The 26,530-nt window shown below is 42.3% G+C and overlaps 1 protein-coding gene across 7 annotated transcripts in view; it reads left to right on the plus strand.

Annotated features, from left to right (window-relative positions):
* ARNT2 (aryl hydrocarbon receptor nuclear translocator 2) overlaps positions 1–26,530 on the plus strand; it is a 196,854-nt gene that overhangs the window by 94,132 nt on the left and 76,192 nt on the right. For all 7 annotated transcript variants that reach the window (XM_036844102.1, XM_036844101.1, XM_036844099.1 and 4 more), the window contains 3 exons: positions 10,378–10,480; positions 13,361–13,426; positions 13,769–13,854. In XM_036844102.1, the coding sequence (XP_036699997.1) occupies positions 10,378–10,480; positions 13,361–13,426; positions 13,769–13,854 (255 nt within the window). The remainder of the gene's footprint in view (positions 1–10,377; positions 10,481–13,360; positions 13,427–13,768; positions 13,855–26,530) is intronic.

The raw sequence follows: 26,530 nt of genomic DNA on the forward strand, positions 1-26,530 counted from the left end.
AAAAAACAATAACAAAGCCTACTAAAAGTTAATCTGCTTTGTATTATCACCCTGTACCAGCAGTTCTCGGCAATATCAGTGATCAAATATTTCTCCCCTCTGAGGCTGGTGACTCCCAATGCCCTTTTTCCTTCTCCCCACTCTACCTCGGTACACCAGTCTGACCTAATTCCCGGGGTTGTGATGTAGATCAAACAAATAATGCATAGAAAATGTTTAATAATATTTTATGATAATAACTGGCCCTTCGTAAAATCCTCTAAAAGTGAATCCCTTGTCTTTCATTTTTTGTCAGAGGCCAGGGATTGTTGTATTGGTCTGGGCTATTTGGTTGCAAGTAACAGAAATTAAAATTGAACTAGTTTAGGCATTATAAGAGGGAACTTATTGGCATCAATGATTTGAACACTGCGAAGGAACTCTTTCACCGGTTTATGTCTTCACTGCCTTCTTAGAGTCAGCTTCATTGTCTTAGATCCAATTCTCCATGAAGCTGGAATCATGGCTGCTGAAAAAGCTGTGCTCAGATTCCTAAAGAAAAAGGGGAGAGGTAGAAATGGTCACATTTTGCCTATGGAGGATTCTGATTGGCCTGGCTGGACCATGTCCTAGTCTTGGGGCCAGTCACTATGGACAGAGGAGGAGTGAGGTCCAGTGATTGGTCCAGCTTGTGTCAGGTTGCCCAGCCCTCACCCATTCGCTGTGGGCATAGGGTGGATGAGGTGCTATGATTGGCCTAGCTTGTGTCAGGTACCCAACACTCAACCAATCACTACATCCCAGGAGATGGGATCTTATAAGATGGCAGCTTCTTGTTTGACTTCCATAAAGAAATAGCACAAGGTAACCAACAAGGTCCTACTGTATAGCACAGGGAACTCTACCCAATATTCTGTGATAACCTACATGAGAAAAGAATCTAAAAAAGAGTGAGTATATGTATATGTATAGCTGAATCACTTTACTCTACACCTGAAACTAACACAACAACGTTGTAAATCAACTATACTTCAATAAAATTAAAATTTTTTTTTTAAAAAAGGAATAACACAAGAACATTGTGGTGGGGGAGGTTCTGGGTGGGTAGAGGAGCAGTTGTCCTTAGCAGCTCTACTGCCCACTCAGAGACCCCCGCTTCTGGTTTGAGAAGAAAATAGCTTGGCTACAACTTCAGAATTGGTATTATCTGTACCCTTAGTTGTGTCCAAACACCTGCCAGAGATAATGAAAATTGAGGAAAATGTACCCACCCTCGGTAGCAGAAGGCCCATTCTCTCCCAGGCTCAGTAGCTGTAGCTCATGCTCTGGAGTTTGTTCTGGAACAGGCCTCGTGCACTCTGCTTAGGTTCCTCTGCTGTGGGGTGTTTGTTCCTGTGTGCACAGCTGCTGGAATGGCTGTGCTCAGCCTTTTGAGAATGAGAACACATTGTCACTGGAACAGCAACCAAAGTCTCTTCTAGCCCCTGGGCTCCCGTTTCAGGGACCACACATTTTTGGAAGGACATCAAATATTGTCCATCATGGAGCCGTCGCTTTGCTTTTGTTGCTAATCATTTTCTCTTGTTTTCCTCCTTTTCAAACCAAGATAAGATGTTTCTAGTTTTCTTAAGGATTCTTTTGATGAAATAATTCTCATTTATATTTGTATTTCTGTTATAGCCTGGGGAGCTGTTTTATGAGCACAAAGCCTTCTTTTGTGATCTTATCCAAGACAAACTTCTGATTCTTCTTTTATCCAAGAGTTACTACTGACCAAAATAATACTTAAAAATCAGCTTACTGAAAACAATTACAGAAGGGCCCTCTGCCCATAGAAAAAGGTGCTCCGTTGTTGGACTCATTCTTCTTCTAAAGTAGGAGTCAGCAAAATGTTTTTTGTAAAGGGCCAGATAATAAATATTTTTGGCTTTGTGAGCCATATAGTCTCTTTCACAACTCCTCAGTTCTACTGTCGTAGCATGGAGGTAGCCATGGGCAGTACATAAGTGAATGGTCATGGCTGTGTTCCAATAAATATTTAAAAACCAGAGAGTGAGCCAGCTTTGGGTCATAGGTCAGAGTTTGCCAGCTCCTGTTCTGAAGCATCTTATGCTTTTTCACTGTCTTTTAAAAATTATAGTTAAAATCCAGGATGACTCATCATTCTTCTTTCCATTTCATGGAGCAGAAACACTGAATATTGGTCAATGTGTTAACTGCAGGGTTCACTAGGACCTGGTATTAAGAGCCTTAAGAAAATTTTTTTCATTTGTTGCAGTAATTCCGTTTTCAGGGATCTGTCCTAAGCTGATATGGCTATTTTTTTCTCTGTAGTTATTTACCACAGCATTATTTGCCACATGAAAAACCTGGGAACAACTTAAGGTCCCATGGTAAATTGTCTACTCAAAATAATATCACAGAGCCTTTCAAATAATATTTATGATTAAATACTTATGAGTTTATGTTGTACTATAAAGTGGAAAAATATATACCATGAAACCTCATTTAATTAAAAGAAAAGAGCAGGCAGGCATAGAAAAAGATTGACAGGAGATACACCTAAGTATTAATAGTTTTTTCTCTAGAGAGGAAGATTATCTGGGTTTTTTACTGCGTACGTGTGTGTGTGTGTGTGTGTGTGTGTGTGTGTGTGTGTGTTTGATTTTTCTAAAAAGACCACTTTAGTTTTAGAATTTTAAAGAAGTATTTTAAGGAGAAAAGTGGCTCTTCAACCTTTTAGCCTGAGACAGTGTAGTATGCATTATTCTAGAATCTTCCTTAGAGAAGCCAAGAGACAGGGGCTGGGTTGACTCTAGGAGAGCCTCTCAGACCTGTGCTCTGTAGTCCAGGACAGTCATCTTAGGACTCACAAAGTGGCTGCCTAGAGCCTGCCAGTCATTTATATGCTAATTCTCGAAGGGGGTTATTGAGCTCTTACGTGTAAGTCTTCGAATCCCCATGGAACCTTCAAAGTAGGCAGGTCTGATCCTGCTTTCCAGTGAAAGGGACTGAGACAGAGAGAAAGGAAGTGACCTGCTCCTCTCCCACAATTGCACCTGCAGGATCTGTGTCTCCCATCCTTCCCAGCCTTTCTCTTTGAGTCAGCATACTTCAGGTTTGGGATGTGTTATTAACTCGCTGATGGTTCTCCTTTGTACATCAAATGCAGAAAAAATATCTGCTTCCACAGCTGCTGGTTGCGTTGGAAGATTTCTGGGGCTTCTTCGGAAAAGTGGGCCATTGTGTAACGTGAGACCTGCCTGCTCTGGTGACCGGCTGGATGCCAGTGCTCAGAGAGAGGCTCATGGCTTCTGTACTGAAAGAAGGAAGAGCTGATGGGATGGGAGGCTTCGGGCACTGGACTGGCTGAATTCAAAGAACTGGTGAAGTGGGAGGGCCAGAGTGAAACGACTAGTGGGTGTGAAATTTGTGGTCCGGAAGGGGATGTGTGAATGTAAAATCTCCAAGGGAGCAGTTGTAGATGTTTGAATGTAAAATCTCCAAGGGAGCAGTTGTAGATGCCTGTGAGTTCCAGAATACGGTGGTGGGCGTGGGGTCTGCCATGGGGTGGGGGGAACATACTCAGAGTTAAGGAGGGCAAGTACTGAGGCAGGGATGCTAGGTGAGTCCTCCACATGGATGCTGAATCCATCCATGGTGACAGCAGGTCTTGGGGTGAAGAGAAGGACTACGAGAGATGTGCTAACATCTAAAAATGAAAGAGGAACAGCGACCCGGAGGTTTGAAGACTACAGAGAACGGGGGGAGAGGGATAGTTAGGGAGTTTGGGATGGACATGTACACACGGCTATATTTAAAATGGATAACCAACAAGGACCTACTGTATAGCACAGGGAACTCTGCTCAATATTATGTAACAACCTAAATGGGAAAAGAATTTGAAAAAGAATAGATACCTGTATATGTGTAACTGAATCACTTTGCTGTACACCTGAAACTAACACAACATTGTTAATCAACTCTACTCCAATATAAAATTAAAAGTTTTTTTTAAATACTGTAAAAAAAAAAAAAAAAAAAGAGGGCTTGCAGGTGAACGAGGCTGACATGGTGAGTCTGGAAGGAACCTGGGGTCCTATGAGAGGAGTGCTGGTTTGGAAGGGCTCTGGGGGCCCAGGAAGATGGCAGACCTACCTCTGACCCCGTAGCATATGGGATGTGAGAGAACAAGTCTCTTCTCCAGAAGAAATGCTGCCAGGGAAGCAAGCAGTTCAGGCTGGACTGTTAAGTCAGGGGGCCTGGGGAAAGGCCCTTAGCTTCTGAAAGGAGCTGAGGATGTAGGAGTTTGTTTATTTCAGAGTGGGTGTTCCAGAGGGCACCTAGAGGAGATGAGGGAGGAGGGGGACGGGGGGCTTGGATCGTCGTGGTTGAAGAAGACAGAGAGTAGAGAGAGGTGACCAGGGTGGCTGGGAGTTTAGGCACCGGCCAAACGAAAGCAGGATGAGATTCACGGTGGGACCAGCCAGTGACAGGATTACAAAGGAGCGAGTCCTCCTGACCCAGTGGATGAGGTTGGGGGTCAGGGGAGATTCTGGAAGGGGTCAGCTTTGGCCTGGTTGATTGTGTTTCTAGGGACCCACTGGGAACCAGTCCTAGAAATCCAGACCCATGGTTCTAAGCAGACCAAGGTTTCTGTGGTTCAGGAAAGAAGGTTAAGAGCAGTGTAAATAGCAGCTCTGTCTCCGTGCTTGCTTCTCTTCTGGGGAGCCCCGTTGTAAGTAAACTCGACACCCAGTTGCCATGGGATGGAGCGTGATTCTCAGTCCATTACACTGGGACTCACTGCCCGGAGCCGGGGGTTGGCCCCCTACCTTCATACATCTCCCCTGCTATTAAATTTGTCAAAAATCCAATTTCCATAAGCCTTTCAGGAACACACCTACTGCATAAAGTAGGCGTGCTTTCCATTCCCAAGGAGCCTGGAAAGGGGGTTCGTTGTGCCTGAGGAAATTGGAGAAGCACACGGAGAAATAAACGCTGAAGCTGTGGCCCCTCAGGGTCAGGACAGCAGACCATGGAAATGTGTTTTTTCATTTCCTCATGTTCCAGGGCTCATGTGCTTCGCAGCTGTGATTTATTTTCACAGCACACTCTGGAATTTGACAGACTCTCATGCTGGCCTGCTTCACAGCTGAAACCATTTGCCATTTGGTAGATGATGAAGCAAGTGACAATTTCCACTAAAACAGCCCTGAAAAGAAGACGTCTGTGAGTGAGACAGACAGGTGTCAAACGCCGGCAGATGCCCCGGGGCCGCCTCCTCCTCCTCCGTGCGGGGTGGTGCCAGAGCTCCCAGCAGACAGAGAGCCGGCCAGACGGGCTTGAACTCTGGGGTGCACCTCCTGCTGAAAGATGCGCGGCTCTGTAGTGGGCATGGTGGTGACCACCGGTGTTTGGAGGGCTGCTCCCCCCGCACCCTACAGAGCCCTGGGAGCGAAGGCTGCAGCGTCCCAGCTGCCGCTGCAGGTGCTGGGGAAAGAGAGTTGACGCCCCTTCCAAAACCCTGCGTGCCGCCCCTGCTCCCTCCCCTCCCCTTGAAGCAGTGGGAGTCACTTGGGTGGGGGGGGGGTGCCTTCTTCAAGGACCTTTTGATTTCAAGTGATAGAAACCTTCAACTACTTATTGCAAAGGCGTGGCTCTCTGACCACTTTCTTACTCTGACTTTATTTTGCTCCTAGCACTTATTTCCTCCTGACACACTTTCTCTCCTCCTCTCCCCTCCCTTCCCTCCTACTCCTTCTGTTCCTTGGTTTTTGCTGTCTGTTCACACACTGGAATCTAATGGCCTTTGCCTGTTTAGCTTTGTGTGCTTATATTAGTGCCTACATATTGTAGGTGTTTAATAAACATGTATTAAATGATGGCAAGATGACACCCTGGGTAGATTGTGACAATAAATAGGAGTTAGTCAGGCAAAGGGAAGGGAGGTTCCCAAGGCAGCTGCAGGGAAGGCCCAGAGCTGAGAGGTGAGAGCGGCCCCTGGGGACCCATGATGAGCCATTGCATGCCAGGGAGGGAGCTGAGCCGTGGTGGGTGACTGGTCAGCAGGAGGGGGTGACAGGTAGAGTGAGGTGAGCAGAGACCAGATCTTGGGGGACCTTTTAATGCCATGCGGCATGTGGGATCTTAGTACCCGATCAGAGATTGAACCCACGCCCCCTGCAGTGCAAGCGCAGAGTCTTAACCACTGGACCGCCAGGGAAGTCCCATTGGGGGACCTTTGATACTGGGCTGCAGGACTTCGATTTTATTGGGAATCCATCGTCGGGAGCATGAAGAGTTTTCAAGGAGGAGTGTGACAGGATCATTTGTTTGAAGTCTGCTGGGAAACTCACACTTATTGCTTTCCTTCTGTGTGCACATCACTTGTGTATGTGTTGTATCACAATGATCCTGAAAGTGAGATCCTACTCCTCCATTTTGCAGCAATAAAACTGTGGACTAGAGAAGCTAAGTGCTGGGGGTCACACAAGGCATAGAGCCATTGTCATTTTTGTGTTTTCAGTAAAGACTTCCGGTAGCCGTGCAGAAGCCTGATTGAAGGGGGCAAGGCTGTGGCAGCACTCCATCCAGGGGAACAGCGAGGGCAGATCTAAGTAGTAGCAATGCAGATGGACGTGTATAGACCAAGGGTGTACAGGAGGGAGAGTTGACAGAATGGTAGTAATTGACCAGATGTTGGAGTGAGTTTTTCATATTCACTATTTAATAAGCAGTTATAGAGCACTTTCTATGAGCCATGCTCACTTTATAGTATTAACCCATTTAATCCTCGCAACAACCATCCGAGCACAGTGCTATTATTATCCTCGTTTTACAGACGAAGAAGCTGAAGCACAGAGATGTTAGGTCACTTGCCCAGGGTCACACAGTAAGTGAAGGAGGCAGGATTTAAAGCTAGGTCCATGCTCTTAGCTATTAGATTTCTAGATTGAGCAACTGAGTAGTGGTAGTGCCAACGACCAAGGTAGGGAACTATGGAAAAGGCAGCTCTGGACGCTTTGGACAGGAGGACGGATTTGGTTTTGGACCTGTGGAGTGTAAGGTGTCTGAGATGCCCAAGAGACAGTTGGACACAGAGGAGCTTCCCAGAGGTCTGGCTGGAGATGACATCTTGGTGTCATCGGCATGTAGGGAATAGGGGAGCCAAAACATTACTAGAGGGTCCTGGGGAGAGTGAGAGAGAAAAGGAGCAACCCCCCCACACCCCGGGAGTGCCAGGCTGGGCTGAGAAGGAAGAGCCACCACAAGGGCTGAGAACCAGCAAAGGAGAAGCAGGAGAGAGTGGTGTCCTGGGGTAAGAATGTTCCAAGGAGGAGGGAATGGTCAAGGTCAGGGATGAAAGCAAGAGGGACTGAATAGTGTGTATGGAATGTGGCAACAAACAGGGACCCTGTGATCTAGGCTGGAGCAGCCTTGTGAGCTGTAGAGAAGGCAGAGCACAGGGGCCAAGCCATCAGGAGGAGCGGGGCGGGAGACAGTGCACGTGGGCAGGACGCTCTGACTGCGGGGTTTAGGGGGAGGATGGGAACTTCAGAAGTTGGGGGACAGGACGGGAACTTGCAAGAAGGTTTTTTTATTTGTTCCCCACCCCACCCTGAGACACCCATGATGAAAGATATTTGATGATGTTTGAATACTGGAAGGAGCGGATGGTAGGGAGGGGAGAAGTTAGAAATAACTGGGTTGGAGGGCTCTGGCTGATGGAACAAAGCCCATTGTGGGTGGGGAGGACGCACTGAGATTCAGCATTTCTTCCTCTGAGATGAGAGCACAGCGGGTGATGGGTGCAGATGCGTGTGTGTTTTAATGTAGGGACAGGGAAATAAGGAGGTAACAATCCATTTATACTAGCATGTTACTTAATGCCAATTGTGTTGAAAAGTCCTCTTGTGGATGGGTAAAAACAACTCAGTTCAACTAGCAAGCATGTACAGTCGAGCCTCAGTATCCATGCAGATTAGTACCCGCCACAGATACCAAAGTCCACGGACGCTCAAGTCTCTTATATAAAACAGTGTAGTATTTGCATGTGGGATCTTAGTTCCCCGACCAGGGATCGAACCCACGTCTCCTGCATTGGAAGCGTGGGGTCCTAACCACTGGACTGCCAGGGAAGTCCCCCTCCTGTATACTTTAAATCATCTCTAGATTACTTGTAACACCTATATGTAATAACAGTATAAATGCTATGTGAATAGCTATTTCAAGTTTTGCTTTTTGGAAATTTCTGGAATTTTTTTCCCCAAATATTTCCCATCCGTGGTTGGTTGAATCTGGGAATGCAGAACCCATGAAATACGGAGGGCTGATTGTACACTGAATCAGACACCATCAGTGGTGCTAGGACACAACATTTTAAACTTGATTCCTTTCTTCAAGGTACAGAGCTCAAGGTCAAGGAAAATAGACATGTAATTAAATCATTACAATACAATGTGGAAAGTGTTATAAATGTCTATTTCTTCCACCAGACATGGTGGTAGACATGATCTTGCGCATATTTGCATCCCCTGAGCCTCACAAGATGCCTGTCTCATGAAAAGCATTTGATAAATACTGAAGGAAGGAATGAGGGAGGAAGGGAGGGAGAGAGGGAGAAAGAAAGGAAGGAGGGAGGAAGGGAGAAGAAGGAAGAAAAGGACATGAAGCTCTGCCTGAAGAACTTAGAAAAGATTTCCCAGAGGTTGTGACATGTGAACTGGTGCTGAAGGATGAGTAGCAGTTCACCAGGATGACAGTTCATGTGGAACAGAGAGAGAATTTCTGGCAGAAAGGACCATATCTGCCAATGTGTGACGGCACAAGGCACTTATAGACATGCCTGCCTGGTGAGTGCTTTGATGAGGGCACGGTCCAGAGCTGCTCTCTGTACTGCAGGGAAGCCTCTAACCACATATGGTTACTAAGCACCCGAAACGGGGCCAGTCGGAATTGAGATACGCTCTACATGTAAAATACACACCAATTTCAAAGACTTAGTATGAGAAAATGTGAAATATCCCATTAGTAATTTTTGCAGGGATTACATGTTGAAAGGATAATGTTTTGGATATATTATTAAAAGTAATTTTACCTGCTTCTTTTAACTTTTTAAAAATGTTCCTGCTAGAACATTTAAAATTACATAGATGGCTCTTAGTATGTTTCTCTTGGACAGGGTACTAGGAAATGTAGGGGAAATGAGGTTGAGTGGCAGGCAGGGGCCAAATCATGAAGGACTCTGTAAGGACCTCCTGTAAGCGATGCAGTTTTTCTTTAATTTTTATTTTATATTGGAGTATAGTTGATTTACAATGTTGTGTTAGTTTCAGGTGTACAGCAAAGTGATTCAGTTATGCATATACATATACATATATCTATTCTTTTTCAGATTCTTTTCCCGTATAGGTTATTACAAGAGTATTGAGTAGAGTTCCCTGTGCTATACACACTCCTATATATAAAATAGATAATCAACAGGGACCTACCATATAGCAATGCAATTTTAAGCCAAGGCGGGCACAGTCAGATGCGTGTTGTCTAGACAGCTGTCAGCCGTGTGAAAGGTGGACCGAGGAGAGAGGATGCTGGGGGTTGGAAGTGAGTGAGTTTCCCTCGAGGAATGATGAGCCAGACGAGATGGACCGACTGAGTGTGCGGGAGGCAAGGGAGAGGAAGGTAAGATGACATCTAGAATTCTGGCTTCGATTGCTGTTGGATGGAGATGCTTTTGTGGGTATCTGGGGAGTGGGTGATGCCTCCTTTGAGGTATACAGTCAGCTGCTGGTGGTTTAGATCTTGGTGCTGGAGGTGTAGACGTAGGGTCATTAGGATAGAGGTGATCATCAAAACCTCAGAGTGAATAAAATCGCATAGGGGATGCACAGAACAAGAAGAGAAGATGGCTGAGGTTGGAGCCCCTGGGGGATGAAGGGGCAGACACGAGGAGAGTGGAGAGTGCTTGTCAGAAGCCAAGGGGAGGGGGGATTTTTGAGAATCATTGTGCCGTTGAGTAAAGTTCTGCAAAGCAGTCAGATAAGTCAAAGAGAGAACGCATTTTGGATTTAGCAATAAGAAAGTTGCTGGTGACCTTGGTGAATGCCGTTTCCATGAAGTAGTGGGGGAGAAAGCTGAATTGGAGGGACTCCTGGTGATGGAATTGAACAATGCAGAGACAGCAAGCATGGACCACTCTTTGAAGAAAACAAGGCATTTGAATTGTGTGGATTTCATTGCTTAAAGAATGTTGGGAATTCCAAGAAACAAACGATTTGAGATTTGCGTTGCCCCCTGTGTTTGCATTTGCAGAGCTCTCCCTGCACTTGCACCACCCCCCCAATCAAAGGCAGAGACTTATGCAAATGTCCTTTTCTTTCTCTCTCTCTCTCTCAGGCCGGATCTTGGACCTGAAGACTGGGACGGTCAAGAAAGAAGGGCAGCAGTCATCCATGAGGATGTGCATGGGCTCCCGGAGGTCCTTCATCTGCAGGATGAGGTCTGTTTGGGGGAACAGTGGGCTGGGCTCTGATGGGGTTGCTCCCTTCTCACCTCCGCCAAGAGTCCTGATGGGCTGTAAGATCACACCTTCACTCTGGTGATGTCATCTCCTGACTGCAGCGTGTGAGCCTCCTCCTTCTTGGTCTGTCTCACCTGTAAATGGAGAAGATAAGTCGACAGTTGGACATATAATTCAGGAATTCAAGGGAGAGTTTGGGGCTGAAGACATAGAGTCAGGGATTGACAATAGTGAGGTGTATCTAAAGCCCTGAGACCACATGAGATCACCTGGGAAATGAGTGTTGCTAGAGAAGAGGTCAGAGCTCTGAGCTCAGGCCACCCCTGCACCAGGGAGGCAAGGAAGAACCGGCAGAGACTGAGAAGGAGCGGCTGGGCAGATGGCAGGGAACAAGAGAGGGAGGAGGAAGTTTCCAGGAGGAAGGCGTGGTCCACTGCCAGATGCTGCTGCTGATTCCCAGACACGAGGACTGAGGATGCATCACTGGACCCCAGAGGAAGAAGCAGCAGCAGCCGGAGCTGCAGGCCGGTGAGCGAGGCGGGCGTCCTCCTCTCCTCCAGGAAAGAGGTCGGTCCCCGCTGGCCCGGGCACGTGGTCTCCCAGGCTCTTCTTGAGCACTTTTCCTGACAAGTCCACCCAAGTCCACACCGATCCTGATTCAGCTCCAGCGCCTCCTGCCCTCTCCGACCTCCTCCCCACCCCTGCCAAGCTTCCCGATGCTCCGATCTCAGGGCCGGGCACAGTGGAGCCACTCATTACCGTCACCTTCCTCCAGTGGTTTGCTTCTGGGACGGGGACTTACCACTTGAGCATCTGTTGGGAACTATGAAGTTACAGACAATCAATGTTTAAAATAAGTCTATATTTTCACTAATTCAAAGTCACCTTTTAAAGCAACTCTACTTCTTAAACAAAAACTGTTAATCTGGGCTTCCCTGGTGGCGCAGTGGTTGAGAATCTGCCTGCCAATGCAGGGGACATGGGTTCGAGCCCTGGTCTGGGAAGATCCCACATGCCGCGGAGCAGCTGGGCCCGTGAGCCACAACTACTGAGCCTGCGCGTCTGGAGCCTGTGCTCCCAACGAGAGAGGCCATGACAGTGAGAGGCCCACGCACCACGAGGAAGAGTGGCCCCCGCTCGCCGCAGCTAGAGAAAGCCCTCGCACAGAAACGAAGACCCAACACAGCCATAAATAAATAAATAAATAGATAAATAAAACTGTTAATCTACAGGCTAAGCCATCTCAGATCACAGGTTGCCTGTGTTGAGGGGAGACCTGCCTCTCTAACCTCTAGGTGAGTCCTGAGAACCAGCAGAGGACTTGAGTATGGCTGTCCTTTCCTCCCAGTTGGCTCCTCTCCAGGCTGAGCATTTGGAATGCTTCCAGAAGACACAGATGGGATCCCCTTCACCTCCTGCCTCAGGTCATAAGGCGGTGTTGGAGTGACAATACACGAGCATCTCCTTGTGATTTAGCACTGAGTCTGCGCAGACTGCCTTCCCTCTGTTCAGCCTACAGGGGCAAGCTGGGGGGCTCGACTCACATGCACTAGTGTCCACCCAGGGACAGAATGCCATCAGTAAATGTAGTCCAGCACAGCAAGGGCTTTCCGCCGTGCTTTGGCCAATAGGGTAAATGCCCATCCTAGCTTGATGGACATTCAGTCTAGCACCAGCAATGTGAAATCTTAATTGCACCATCTAAGCAGTTGCCTTGTGAATAAATTTATTGGAAGCATCAAGTTCACCATTCCTGAGTAGCCTCCAATGCCATTATCACTGCCCTATCGACCAGATTCAGGGGGGGTCCGCTCCCTGCCCTGGTGCCTCTCAAGACATGCTCTAGGTAGCTTTTCCCAGTGCCAGACCCACACTACCTGGATTTACCTGTAAGGTGAGGAGCACTGCCATCTGCTGAGAGCATGGCCTTCCCCTCCAAATAAAGCAGCTTAGTTTCAGGAAGACACTGGGCATCCCCAGGCAGCAATGTCTTAGATTGACACTGCTGTGAAAATACGCTCGTGCTGGCAGCCATCCCAGGTCTCAGAGTATATAATTGGACTCTTTGTTGTATTGAATACTGAGGCATCCAGGGCATTACCTGCTATGTAGTTGGGAAGTGGAAGCGCGTGTAATGAGTGGACGTCCTGAGAGCACAGGTCAGAGGTTGGCCACAGTGCAGGCTTTGGACGTGCAGAGCCTGGATGCTGAGAGAGTTATGGAGAAGGCAGAAAAGGTGCTACCAGAGTGGGCAGTGGGACGCCTCACGTCCCCTGCCTCCCAGAGAAGGACCCCAGAAAGCCCTGATTCCAGACTCATCCCTCCCTGTCCCCACTCTGTCCTTTGCCATCCGCAGGCTTGCAGCTGTCTGCTTATTCCTAGTGCCAGAACACTGCAGGGGAGGGGGGCAGTTTCCACACTGTGAAGCTAAAGCCTGAGAAGATGCTTCTGTTCATCAGCTGGCAACATCTGTTTTGAGTTGATGCCTCTGCTCGGGCCTGGAGAGACACTGTTGCTGTCATCACCCCCTTCCCTTGTTTCCTGAAAGCCACCAAGTTACACTGAAATGATCTGCAGGAGGGAGCATGGCCAGGATCCTCCTAGTGTCTTTCTGGATGTCTGCGGCTCCTGGGCTGGGCCCTGAGACAATTTCCATGTGCAATGCAGAATGGCTCACATGCCTCTTGCCTTCGGTGACAATCAAAATTCACAGGCTTGCAACCCTGCTTCTGCACTTTGGAAAGAACTTGGCTACAGGGTGCTCGCATTAGATAAGGCCCATATACTTGCCTGCAGCACTATGTGCTTTATAAACTTGCCTAGGTCTTCACTCACTCTAATGTATTTATCAAATCTTAGGTGTGGAAATGCTCCTTTGGACCACCTTCCTCTAAACAGAATAACCACCATGAGGAAAAGGTTCAGGTCAGTAAGCCTTTCTGATGTACGTTTTGGGGCTATGCTGGTAGATAGCTAAAATGCACTAAACTAAGGAGTAGCCGAACTTGAAGACGGGGCTTAGCCTTGGAGAGCACCAAGAGACCCACACATCAGGGTTGCAGTGGTTGAGATGAGGAAGGGAGTTGGGTGGATTTATTTTGCACATTCAGACCATGTAGGAGGAGAGAAAACAGGATGGTGGGAAGTCAAGATTGAAAAACACAAGGCCAACAGGAGAACCCAGTAACTTAGATACCAAAAGAGTCATGGACATCCTTGCCTCACCCCCAGGTGTCGAAAGCAAGCTCACAGAAGTTCTTTCTCTAGGAATGGCCTTGGCCCTGTGAAAGAAGGAGAAGCCCAGTATGCTGTGGTCCACTGCACAGGCTACATCAAGGCTTGGCCTCCAGCAGGTAAGCAGAACCTGCATATTCATTCCCAGGGGATTTCATGCTATTTCACCTCACCATGGTATCCTGTTAGAAATGCATTCTTTTTTTTTTTTTTTTAACATCTTTATTGGAGTATAATTGCTTTACAGTGTTGTGTTAGTTTCTGCTGTATAACAAAGTGAATCAGCTATATGCATACATATATTCCCACATCCCCTCCCTCTTGCATCTCCCTCCCACCCTCCTTATCCCACCCCTGTAGGTGGTCACAAAGCACCAAGCTGATCTCCCTGTGCCACGCAGCTGCTTCCCACTAGCTATCTATTTTACATTTGGTAGTGTATATATGTCAATGCTACTCTTTCACTTCGTCCCAGCTTACCCTTCCCCTGTCCCGTGTCCTCAAATCCATTCTCTACGTCTGTGTCTTTATTCCCGTCCTGCCCGTAGGTTCATCAGACCATTTTTTTTTTAAGATTCCATATATGTGTGTTAGCATATGGTATTTGTTTTTCTCTTTCTGACTTACTTCACTCTGTATGACACACTCTAGGTCCATCCACCTAACTACAAATAACTCAATTTCATTTCTTTTTATGGCTGAGTAATTCCACTGCATATATGTGCCACATCTTCTTTATCCATTCATCTGTCGATGGACACTTACGTTGCTTCCATGTCCTGGCTACTGTAAATAGTGCTGCAATGAACACTGTGGTACATGACTCTTTTTGGTTTTTGTTTTTTTTTTAATGTTTGTTTATTTATTTATTTGTTTTCTTATTAGTCATCCATTTTATACACATCAGTGTATATATGTCAATCCCAATTTCCCAATTCATCACACCACCACCACCACCCCCTGCTGCTTTCCCTGTTTGGTGTCCATATGTTTTTTCTCTACTTCTGTGTCGCAATTTCTGCTCTGCAAACTGGTTCATCAGTTCCATTTTCTAGGTTCCACATATATGTGTTAATATACGATATTTCTTTTTCTCTTTCTGACTTACTTCACTCTGTATGACAGTCTCTAGATGCATCCACGTCTCTACAAATGACCCAATTTTGTTTCTTTTTATGGCTGAGTAATATTCCATTGTATATATGTACCACATCTTCTTTATTCATTCGTCTGTCAATGAGCATTTAGGTTGCTTCCATGACCTGGCGATTGTAAATAGTGCTGCAATGAACGTTGGGGTGCATGTGTCTTTTTGAATTATGGTTTTCTCTGGGTATATGCCCAGTAGTGGGATTGCTGGGTCATATGGTAATTCTATTTTTAGTTCTTTAAGGAACCTCCATACTGTTCTCCATAGTGGCTATATCAATTTACGTTCCCACCAACAGTGCAAGAGGGTTCCCTTTTCTCCACACCCTCTCCAGCATTTATTGTTTGTAGATTTTTTGATGATGGCCATTCTGACCAGTGTGAGGTGATACCTCATTGTAGTTTTGATTTGCATTTCTCTAATGATTAGTAATGTTGAGCATCTTTTCATGTGTTTGTTGGCAATCTGTATATCTTCTTTGGAGAAATGTCTATTTAGGTCTTCTGCCCATTTTTGGATTGGGTTGTTTGTTTTTTTGATATTGAGTTGCATAAGCTGCTTGTATATTTTGGAGATTAATCCTTTGTCTGTTGCTTCATTTGCAAATATTTTCTCCCATTCTGAGGGTTGTCTTTTCATCTTTTTTATGGTTTCCTTTGCTGTGCAAAAGCTTTGACGTTTCATTAGGTCCCATTTGTTTATTTTTGTTTTTATTTCCGTTTCTCTAGGAGATGGGTCAAAAAGGATCTTGCTGTGATGTATGTCATAGAGTGTTCTGCCTATGTTTTCCTCTAAGAGTTTTATAGTGTCTGGCCTTACATTTAGGTCTTTAATCCATTTGGAGTTTATTTTTGTGTATGGTGTTAGGAAGTGTCCTAATTTCATTCTTTTACATGTAGCTATCCAGTTTTCCAAGCACCATTTATTGAAGAGGCTGTCTTTTCTCCACTGTATACTCTTGCCTCCTTTATCAAAGATAAGGTGACCATATGTGTGTGGGTTTATCTCTGGGCTTTCTATCCTGTTCCATTGATCTATATTTCTGTTTTTGTGCCAGTACCATACTGTCTTGATTACTGTAGCTTTGTAGTATAGTCTGAAGTCCAGGAGCCTGATTCCTCCAGCTCCGTTTTTCTTTCTCAAGATTGTTTTGGCTGTTCAGGGTCTTTTGTGTTTCCATACACATTGTGAAATTTTTTGTTCTAGTTCTGTGAAAAATGCCATTGGTAGTTTGATAGGGATTGCATTGAATCTGTAGATTGCTTTGGGTAGTATAGTCATTTTCACAATGTTGATTCTTCCAATCCAAGAACATAGTATATCTCTCCATCTGCTTGTATCATCTTTAATTTCTTTCATCAGTGTCTTATAATTTTCTGCATACAGGTCTTTTGTCTCCTTAGGTAGGTTTATTCCTAAGTATTTTATTCTTTTTGTTGCAATGGTAAATGGGAATGTTTCCTTAATTTCTCCTTCAGATTTTTCATCATTAGTGTATAGGAATGCAAGAGATTTCTGTGTATTAATTTTGTATCCTGCTACTCTACCAAATTCATTGATTAGCTCTAGTAGTTTTCTGGTAGCATCTTTAGGATACTCTATGTATAGTATCATGTCATCTGCAAGCAGTGACAGTTTTACTTCTTTTCCGATTTGGATTCCTTTTATTTCTTTTTCTTCTCTGATTGCCGTGGCTAAAACTTCCAAAACTATGTTGAATAATAGTGGTGAGAGTGGGCAACCTTGTCTAGTTCCTGATCTTAGTCAGTTTTTCACCATTGAGAAGAATGTTGTCTGTGGGTTTGTCATATATGGCCTTTATTATGCTGAGGTGGGTTCCCTCCATGCCTACTTTCTGGAGAGTTTTTATCGTAAATGGGTGTTGAATTTGTCAAAAGCTTTTTCTGCATCTGTAGAGATTATCATATGGTTTTTATCCTTCAATTTGTTAATATGGTGTATCACATTGATTGATTTGCATATATTGAAGAATCCTTGCATTCCTGGGATAAACCCCACTTGATCATGGTGTATGATCCTTTTAATGTGCTGTTGGATTCTGTTTGCTAGTATTTTGTTGAGGATTTTTGCATTTATGTTCATCAGAGATATTGGCCTGTAGTTTTCTTTTTTTGTGACATCTTTGTCTGGTTTTGGTATCAGGGTGATGGTGGCCTCGTAGAATGAGTTTGAGAGTGTTCCTCCCTCTGCTATATTTTGGAGGAGTTTGAGAAAGATAGGTGTTAGCTCTTCTCTAAATGTTTGATAGAATTCACCTGTGAAGCTGTCTGGTCCTGGGCTTTTGTTTGTTGGAAGATTTTTAATCACAGTTTTAGTTTCAGTGCTTGTGGTTGGTCTGTTTATATTTTCTATTTCTTCCTGGTTCAGTCTCGGAAGGTTGTGCTTTTCTAAGAATTTGTCCATTTCTTCCAGGTTGACCATTTTATTGGCATATAGTTGCTTGTAGTAATCTCTCGTGATCCTTAGTATTTCTGCAGTGTCAGTTGTTACTTCTCCTTTTTCGTTTCTAATTCTGTTGATTTGAGTCTTCTCCCTTTTTTTCTTGATGAGTCTGGCTAATGGTTTATCAATTTTGTTTATCTTCTCAAAGAACCAGCTTTTAGTTTTATTGATCTTTGCTATTGTTTCTTTCATTTCTTTTTCATTTATTTCTGATCTGATTTTTATGATTTCTTTCCTTCTGCTAACTTTGTGGTTTTTTTGTTCTTCTTTCTCTAATTGCTTTAGGTGTAAGGTTAGGTTGTTTATTTGAGATTTTTCTTGTTTCTTGAGGTAGGATTGTATTGCTATAAACTTCCCTCTTAGAACTGCTTTTGCTGCATCCCATAGGTTTTGGGTCGTCGTGTTTTTGTTGTCATTTGTTTCTAAGTATTTTCTGATTTCCTCTTTGATTTCTTCAGTGATCTCTTGGTTATTTAGTAGCATATTGTTTAACATCCGTGTGTTTGTATGTTTTACAGTTTTTTTCCTGTAATTGATATCTAGTCTCATAACGTTATGGTTAGAAAAGATACTGGATACGATTTCAGTTTTCTTAAATTTACCAAGGCTTGATTTGTGACCCAAGATATGATCTATCCTGGAGAATGTTCCAAATGTTCCATGAGCACTTGAGAAGAAAGTGTATTCTGTTGTTTTTGGATGGAATGTCCTATAAATATCAATTAAGTCCGTCTTTTTAATGTATCATTTAAGTCTTGTGTTTCCTTATTTATTTTCATTTTGGATGATCTGTCCATTGCTGAAAGTGGGGTGTTAAAGTCCGCTACTGTGATTGTGTTACTGTCGATTTCCCCTTTTATGGCTGTTAGCATTTGCCTTATGTATTGAGGTGCTCCTATGTTGGGTGCATAAATATTTACAATTGTTATATCTTCTTGTTGGATTGATCCCTTGACCATTATGTAGTGTCCTTCTTTGTCTCTTGTAATAGTCGTTATTTTAAAGCCTATTTTGTCTGATATGAGAATTGCTACTCCAGCTTTCTTTTGATTTCCATTTGCATGGAATATCTTTTTCCATCCCCTCACTTTCAGTCTGTATGTGTCCCTAGGTTTGAAGTGGGTCTCTTGTAGACAGCATATGTATGGGTCTTGTTTTCGTATCCATTCAGCCAGTCTATATCTCTTGGTTGGAGCATTTCATCCATTTACATTTAAGGTAATTATCTATATGTATGTTCCTATTACCATTTTCTTGATTGTTTTGGGTTTGTTATTGTAGGTCTTTTCCTTCTCTTGTGTTTCCTGCCTAGAGAAGTTCCTTTAGCATTTGTTGGTGGTGCTGAATTCTCTTAACTTTTGCTTATCTGTAAAGGTTTTGATTTCTCCGTCGAATCTATCTGAATGAGATCCTTGCTGGGTAGAGTAATCTTGGTTGTAGGTTTTTCCCTTTCATCACTTTAAATATGTCCTGCCATTCCCTTCTGGATTGCAGAGTTTCTGCTGAAAGATCAGCTGTTAACCTTATGGGGATTCCCTTGTATGCTATTTGTTGCTTTTCCCTTGCTGCTTTCAATGTTTTTTCTTTGTATTTAATTTTTGATAGTTTGATTAATATGTGTCTCAGCATTTTTCTCTTTGGGTTTATCCTGTATGGTACTCTGTGCTTCCTGGACTTGATTGACTATTTCCTTTCCCATGTTAGGGAAGTTTTCGACTATAATCTCTTTAAATATTTTCTCAGACCTTTTCTTTTTCTCTTCTTCTTCTGAGACCCCTATAATTTGAATGTTGGTGCGTTTAATGTTGTTCCAGAGGTCTCTGAGACTGTCCTCAATTCTTTTCATTCTTTTTTCTTTATTCTGCTCCCTGGCAGTTATTTCCACCATTTTATCTTCCGGCTCACTTCTCCGTTCTTCTGCCTGTTATTCTGTTATTGATTCCTTCTAGAGTATTTTTAATTTCAGTAATTGTGTTGTTCATCACTGTTTGCGCTTTAGTTCTAGATCCTTGTTAAATGTTTCTTATATTTTCTCCATTCTGTTTCCGAGATTTTGGATCATCTTTACTAACATTACTCTGAATTCTTTTTCAGGTAGGTTGCCTATTTCATCTTCATTTATTTGGTCTTATAGATTTTTACCTTGCTCCTTTGTCTGTAACAAATTTTTTGTCATTTCATTTTTTTTTTAATGGATAGTGCTGTATTCCTGTCTTACTTGTTGTTTGGCCTGAACATCCGGCACTCGAGTTTGCAGTCAGTTGGATAGAGCTGGGTCTTGGTGCTGAGATGAGGACCTCCAGGAGGCCTCACTCCAATTGATATTCCCTTGGTCTGAGGTTCTCTGTTAGTCCAGTGGTTTGGACTCGGAGCTCCCACCACAGGAGCTCAGGCCCGACCTCCAGCCAGGGAACCAAGATCCCGCAAGCCGGTTGCTGGGGTTCCCTCCATCCCCTTAGGTGTCCATGGTCCCCCATTGGTACCTGTTAGGTGCCCTAGTTGTGAGGAGACGTGTATTACGCGTCCTCCTAGTATGCCATCTTGACTTCACCAGAAATGCACTCTTAAAGAAAGAGACAGGAAAATAGTCTTATTTTCCTTTGTAGTTAGAACATAGTGGTCTTTGTAACTGAAAAAAAAAAGTCCTGCTACTTGAAACAAAGGTTTCTAAAAAGAGCAATCCTGCAAAGGTGGTGGGAGCCTCACAAATCCTTTCTATGATCTGTCACCCAGAGCACTCTGTAAAGTCAGAATGACATTTGAAATGATAATTGTATTCAAGTCGTTAGAGAAATGCAAATCAAAACCACAATGAAATACCTATTATGCTCACTAGGATGGTTCAAATAGACAGACAATAACACGTGTTGGTAAGGATTTGGAGCAACTAGAACCCTCACACTTTGTGGTGGGGATGTAAAATGGTGCAGCTGCTTTGGAAAACAGTCTGGCAGTTCCTCAAAAGGTTAAACACAGAGTTGCCTTATGACTCAGTGATTTCACTCCTAGGTGTATATATATATATATATATATATGAGTATATATATATATACTCAAGAGAATTGGAAGCATATGTTCACAAAGAAAATTGTACCTGAATGTTCATCGCAGCATTATTCATAGTGACCAAAATGTGGAAACAAATCACATGTGTACATCAGTGGATAAATAAAAAGTGGTATATCCATATGATGAAATAGTATTCAGCAATAAAAAGCAATGAAGTACTGATTCATGCTATAATATGGGTGAACCTTGAAAACATCATGCTGAGTGAAAGAAGTTAGACGCAAAAGGCCACATCATGATTCCACTTATGTGAAATATCTGGAATAGGCAAATCCATTGAAACAAAAAGTAGATTTATGGTTTCCGGGATTCTCCGGGTGGAGAAAAATTGGGAGTGACTGCTAATGGATATAGTGTTTCTTTTCAAGGTGACAAAAATGTTCTAAATTTAGATAGTAGTAATAGTTGCGCAACTTTGCAAATCTAAAAACCACTGAATTGTATACTTTAAGATGGCAAATCTTACGGTATGTGAATTATATCTCAATACATCTATTGCTAAAAGAATATATACAATGTTAAACCATTTGTGGACACTTTATGGCCCACAGAGTAGTCTGGCTCAGTGAATGTTCCATGTCGGCTTGAGTACAATGTATATTTCGCTATTGTTAAATGGAGTATTCTTTAAATGTCAATTAGATCAAGTTGATTGATAATGCTGTTGAGGACAGCTATATCCTTACTGATTATTTACCTGCTTGATAGATCAATTACTGAAAGAAGGGTGTTTAAGTCTCCAACTATAATAGTGGATCGGCCTATTTCTCCTTGCATTTTCCTCTGTTTTTGCCTCACATATCTTGATGCTTTGTTGTTTGGCTCATACGTGTTATGGGTTTTTATGTCTTCTTAAAGAAATGACCCCTTGTCATGTAGTGCCCTTCTTTATCCCTGATAATTTTCCTTGCTCTGAATTCTGCTCTGTCTGAAATTAACATAGCTACTCTAGCTTTCTTTGGATTAGTGTTAACATGGTATATCTTTCTTATCCTTTAACTTTTGACCTTTGTCTTTGTATTTAAAACGAGTTTCTTATAGACAACCTATAGTTGGGTCTAGTGTTTTTAATCCATTCTAACAATCTCTCTTTTATTTGGGGTATTTAAACCATTCACATTTAATGTGATTATTGATATAGTTTGATTAATACCTAACATGTTTTTTTTAATTTAGCTCAATGTTTACTTTTTTAATTTTTTTATTTTTTATTGGAGTATAATTGCTTTACAATGTTGTGTTAGTTTCTGCTGTACAATGAAGTGAATCAGCTATATGTATACCTATATCCCCTCCCTCTTGGACCTCCCTCCCACCCGCCCCCCAATCCACCCATCTAGGTTGTCACAGAGCACTGAGCTGAGAGTGAATTAAGCCAGAAAGAGAAAAACAAATATTGGATATTAATGCATATATGTGGAATCTAGAAAAATACCTAGCATGTTTTTGATTCATTGTATTTGTTCTTTGTTTCTTCTTTTTCTCCCTGCTCTTTCACCTTCTCTAGTTTCATTGAGCATTTTATTTATTTATTTTTCAGTCCAGCTGGTGTTGACTTTATATCTGATTCAAACATTTTATGATCAAACTGTCTAATTCTAAAACATGCCAGTTTGATACCTCATTTGCATGCTATGAGCTCCTTTTTTTAGGGTATTTTTTTTTTTCCTTTTAAAGAAGCAGCCTTTATTTTAAGGATTTTTATATTGAAGAATTCAAAAACTGGTAGGTTTTTGGAATTTACTGATCTATTTTTAAAAGGAACTGTTGACAAAGATTCACCAGAAATAATCTAAACAAGCAGGAAAGTACAGTTAATACTACTGAAACCCACTAAAATAATTCCAGGACATACGGTTTATCCGACATCATTGAGCGTTTTATATGATTTCATTTTCTCTTCTCTCTTGGCATATCAATTATATTTCTTTAAAAATATCTTTATTGTTTGCCCTAATATACATTTACAACTAATATAAATCCACTTTTAAATGATATCATACCACTTCATGGGCAGTGCAAGTACCTTATAGCTAAGTGTCCTTCCTTCCTCCTTCCCATGTCTTCATGTTGCCCTCATTCACTTCACTTATCCATAGGCTGTCATTGCCCAATACAGTTGACCCTTGAACAACGTGGATTTGAACTGCATGGATCCACTTATAAGTGGATTTTTTTCAGCAAATACATATATGTACTGTAAATGTATTTTTTTTCCTTATGATTCCTGGTAACATTTTCTTTTCTCTAGCTTACTTTATTGTAAGGATACAATATATAATACATATATCATACAAAATATGTTAATTGACTGTTCATGTTATCAGTAAGGCTTCCGGTCAACAGTAGGCTATTAGTAGTTAAGTTTTGGGGAAGCCAAAAGTTATACATGGATTTTCAACTATGTGGGGTGTCAGCATCCCTAGCCCCCATGTTGTTCAAGGGTCAACTGTACACTGTTACTATTATAATTTTGAACAAACAAAAGTCTATTAGCTCAATTGAGAATAATAAAAAAATATATTTTATTTTACCTTAATTTATTCCTTCTCTGATGCTCTTCCTTTCTTTGTGTAGATCTGAGTTTCTGAACTATATCATTTCCTTCTTCATGAAGAACTTCTTTTAACATTTCTTGCAGGACAGTTCTGCTGGTGATGAATTCTCACCATTTTTGTTTTTCATAGAAAGTCATTATTTCTCCTTCACACTTGAAGGATAATTTCACTGGATATAGAATTTTAGGTTGGTGGTTATTTTCTTTCCACACTTTAAATATTCACTTCATTTTCTTCTTGTTTGCATGGTTTCTGATGAGAAGTCCACAGAATTCTTATCCTTGATTTTCTATATGTATGTGGGACTTTTTTTCTGGCTTCTTTCAAGATTTTTCTCTTTGTTTTTGGTTTTCTGCAGTTTGAATATGATAGTGTAGTTTGTTTAGTTTTTTTGTGGTTTTTTTTTCATTATTTGTACTGGTTGGTATTTTCTGAGCTTCTTGGGCCTGTGGTTTGGGGTCTGTCATTAATTTTGGAAAATTCTTAGACATTCTATCTTCAAATATTTCCTTTGTTCCATTCTCTTTCTTCTCCTTTTGGTATTCTAATTACATGTATATGTTTTGAAATTGGACTACAGTTTAGGGGTATTCTGTTCTGGGGTTTTTTATTCTTTTTTCTCTTTACATTTCAGTTTCGGAAATTTCAATTGACACATCTTCAAGCTTACTGATTCTTTCCTTGGCTATGTCCAGTCTACTGATGAGTCTATCAAAGGCATTCATTTCTGTTACAGTGGGTTTTTTTTTTTTCTAGTATTTCCTTTTGATTCTTTCTTAGAGTTTCCATCTCTCTGCTTACATGACCCAACTGTTCTTGATTTTGTCTACATCTTCCATTAGCACTTTGAATGTATTAATCATAGTTATTTTAAATTCCCAGGCTAGTAATTTCAAAATCCATGTCATATCTGAGTCTGGTTCTGATGTTTAGTTGTCTCTTCAGGCTGTGGTATTTTTTTGCTTTTTAGCATAACTTGTAAATCTTTGTTGATATCCAGACATGATGCATTAGGTAATAGGAACTGAGGTAATTAGGCCTTTAGTGTGAGGTTTTATGTTAATCTTGTGATGAGTTGGCAGTGTTTAATGTTTGAGATCTATGTATGTAAATATCTACAGATAGATAGATATAGATATATCAGTTTTATTTATATTTATATCTTATTTGTATATGTTTTTCTACTTAGACCATAATGCACAAAATTGTCAAGCCATTGTTTGCCTAAAGGCTGGACTCAAGGACAGGGACTCAGAAGGCAACGATACCTTTACAAGTGTCTAGAGCCTGGACCTCAGCTTTGTAGATCCACTGTCAAGACAGTGCTGTCAAACTGATCAGATGCAGGGTTCTCAGCAGGAGTTCTCCGAAGCTGACGTGTTAATCAGGTGCAATTCTGTGATGCCCTGGGGTTTCCTCGCCACTGGCATGGATGCCCATGTCCATTGTCCAGGGAATCTATGAGGTTTGAAGTACTTGAGACAACAGATTTGTACTGGAAGGTTGTCCAATGAGAAGCAAGTAAGAGCAAAGGGATGTGGGCAGCCTGGAGAGAGATTTCCAGCAGGGGCTTAGTTCACCAAGCACATGAGATGGCCTCATATGTGCAGTCTGCTGAGCAAGGCTCTCGGGCACCAGACATAGCCCATCCCTCAGGGAGCGCGAAGATGTGTTAGTGGGGGACCAGCACGTGCACAGGTGACTCCAGGAGAGAGTAGGCAGGCAGTCAGCCCTGGGGCAGAGGAAGGGTCCCTAACCCGCCCTGGGGTCAGGAGAGGCTTCCTGGGCTCCTGAGACCCATTATATAGCCGCCCCAGTCCTGCCAAATGCAGCGTCTCAGGACAAGCGGGCGATCTCCTTCTTGATGCTTTCCTCATTTGAATTCATCATTCTCATTATACCAGGCAATTCCTCTTCCTGTTTCTGGCGTCAAAGTGCTCTTTTTCTACCACTTTATTTGAGCGCCAGGCCTACATATCACAGGAAATGCCACCATCGTGATCAAACTAACCCACAGTATTCTTGTGGATGAGCAGGAGAAAGGAGGCTGATGCCCGAGGTGTAGGCAGGTGACTGCATCCGGAGAGTCTGCCAGGAGGATTCGGGGCAAGCTTTCCTGGAGTCGCGTGGAGTTCTGTACCCGAGAGTGCTGCAGGGTAGAGGGTCACAGGGGCGGGAGGACTTGTTATGCATTTTCTCCGACGACCGCCCTTGAAACTTTGCCACAGGAGAAACGGTTGAAGGAACCGGAAGTGTTTATCTTGGAGAAAGTGAGACATGACTTTTGTCTTCAAGTATTTAAGGGGCTGTCATATGAAGGAGGAATTAAGCTTACTTAGGATAGTTCCAGAAGGCACAAGGCAGATTTTAACTTAATAGGGAGAAATGAGCAAAAGCTATGAACAGGGTGTTAAATACATATACAAATATGAATACATACACACACTAAGCATCTGGAAAAAATTCAGCCTCCTGTTAATCAGAACCGCAAGTTAAAATAATTTTATACCATCTCCTCTTACCTATCAAATAGCAAAAAATTAAAAAGACAAAACACACAGTATTGGTAAGGTTTAGAAAAATGGACACTTTTATGTTCTGCTGATGGGAATATAAATCAGTACAAACCTTCTGAGAATAACTTGCGAGTATATATTAAATGTCTTAAAATGTGCATTCCTTAATATACAGGAATTGTACTTCTAAGAAGTTATTTTAGGGAATTGATCAGAGATGTGTGTGTGCTGTATGGTTAAACATTATTTATAATTGCTAAAACCTTGAATTATTCTAAATTTCAAATTCTAAAATTCTAAATATCTAAATTTAAATAATAAAGAATTGGCTAAAAATAGCATGAAACATCTACATGATAGGATACTGGACAACCATTAAACAGGCATACTTTCAAAAGATATTTAAGAATGAAGCAACGTGCTAAGAAGTGTTAAAAAGAAAGACAGGTTATGCAATGTAAACATCATGGTCCCAATTTTATTTTTAAATTATAAATGAATAGTGTATCTATGCATTGAAAATTTGTACATAGAATATTAATCATTGTTATTTCTCTGTAGTAGATTATTGGTTACTTTTTCTTCTCTATTCAGTCTTACATTTTCCGAAATTTTACATGACTTTCATAATCAGAGAAAATGACATTTTTAGGAAATCAAGCTGAATTTTCTAAACAGCATTTCAGACAATTGGATTGAGTGGTTTGCACTGAATTCAGAAATTGTGTCATTTTGTTTGTTTTTTGGTTTGGTTTTGTTGTTGTATTTAGTTGTTGTGTTTCTATAAAGATAGAGGTTCTGGAAAATAAGCTTGTATCCACACGTGATGATTATATCATGCCTCCAGGGTCCTGAGCTGATGTAACTTGTTCCATGGCTGTTAATACTCTGTCTCTTGATTGATAACTCCATTCTTTACACATATAACCCACTATCTTGCACTTACATTTAGATCTCTCAAGACCAAGTGCATGCTTCATTTTCTCAAGCTGTGCTTAGCACATAGAATGTATTTCACACAGACTGGATGGATGGATGG

This window comes from Balaenoptera musculus, chromosome 2 (genome assembly GCF_009873245.2).
Source record: "Balaenoptera musculus isolate JJ_BM4_2016_0621 chromosome 2, mBalMus1.pri.v3, whole genome shotgun sequence".
Lineage (NCBI taxonomy): Eukaryota > Metazoa > Chordata > Mammalia > Artiodactyla > Balaenopteridae > Balaenoptera > Balaenoptera musculus.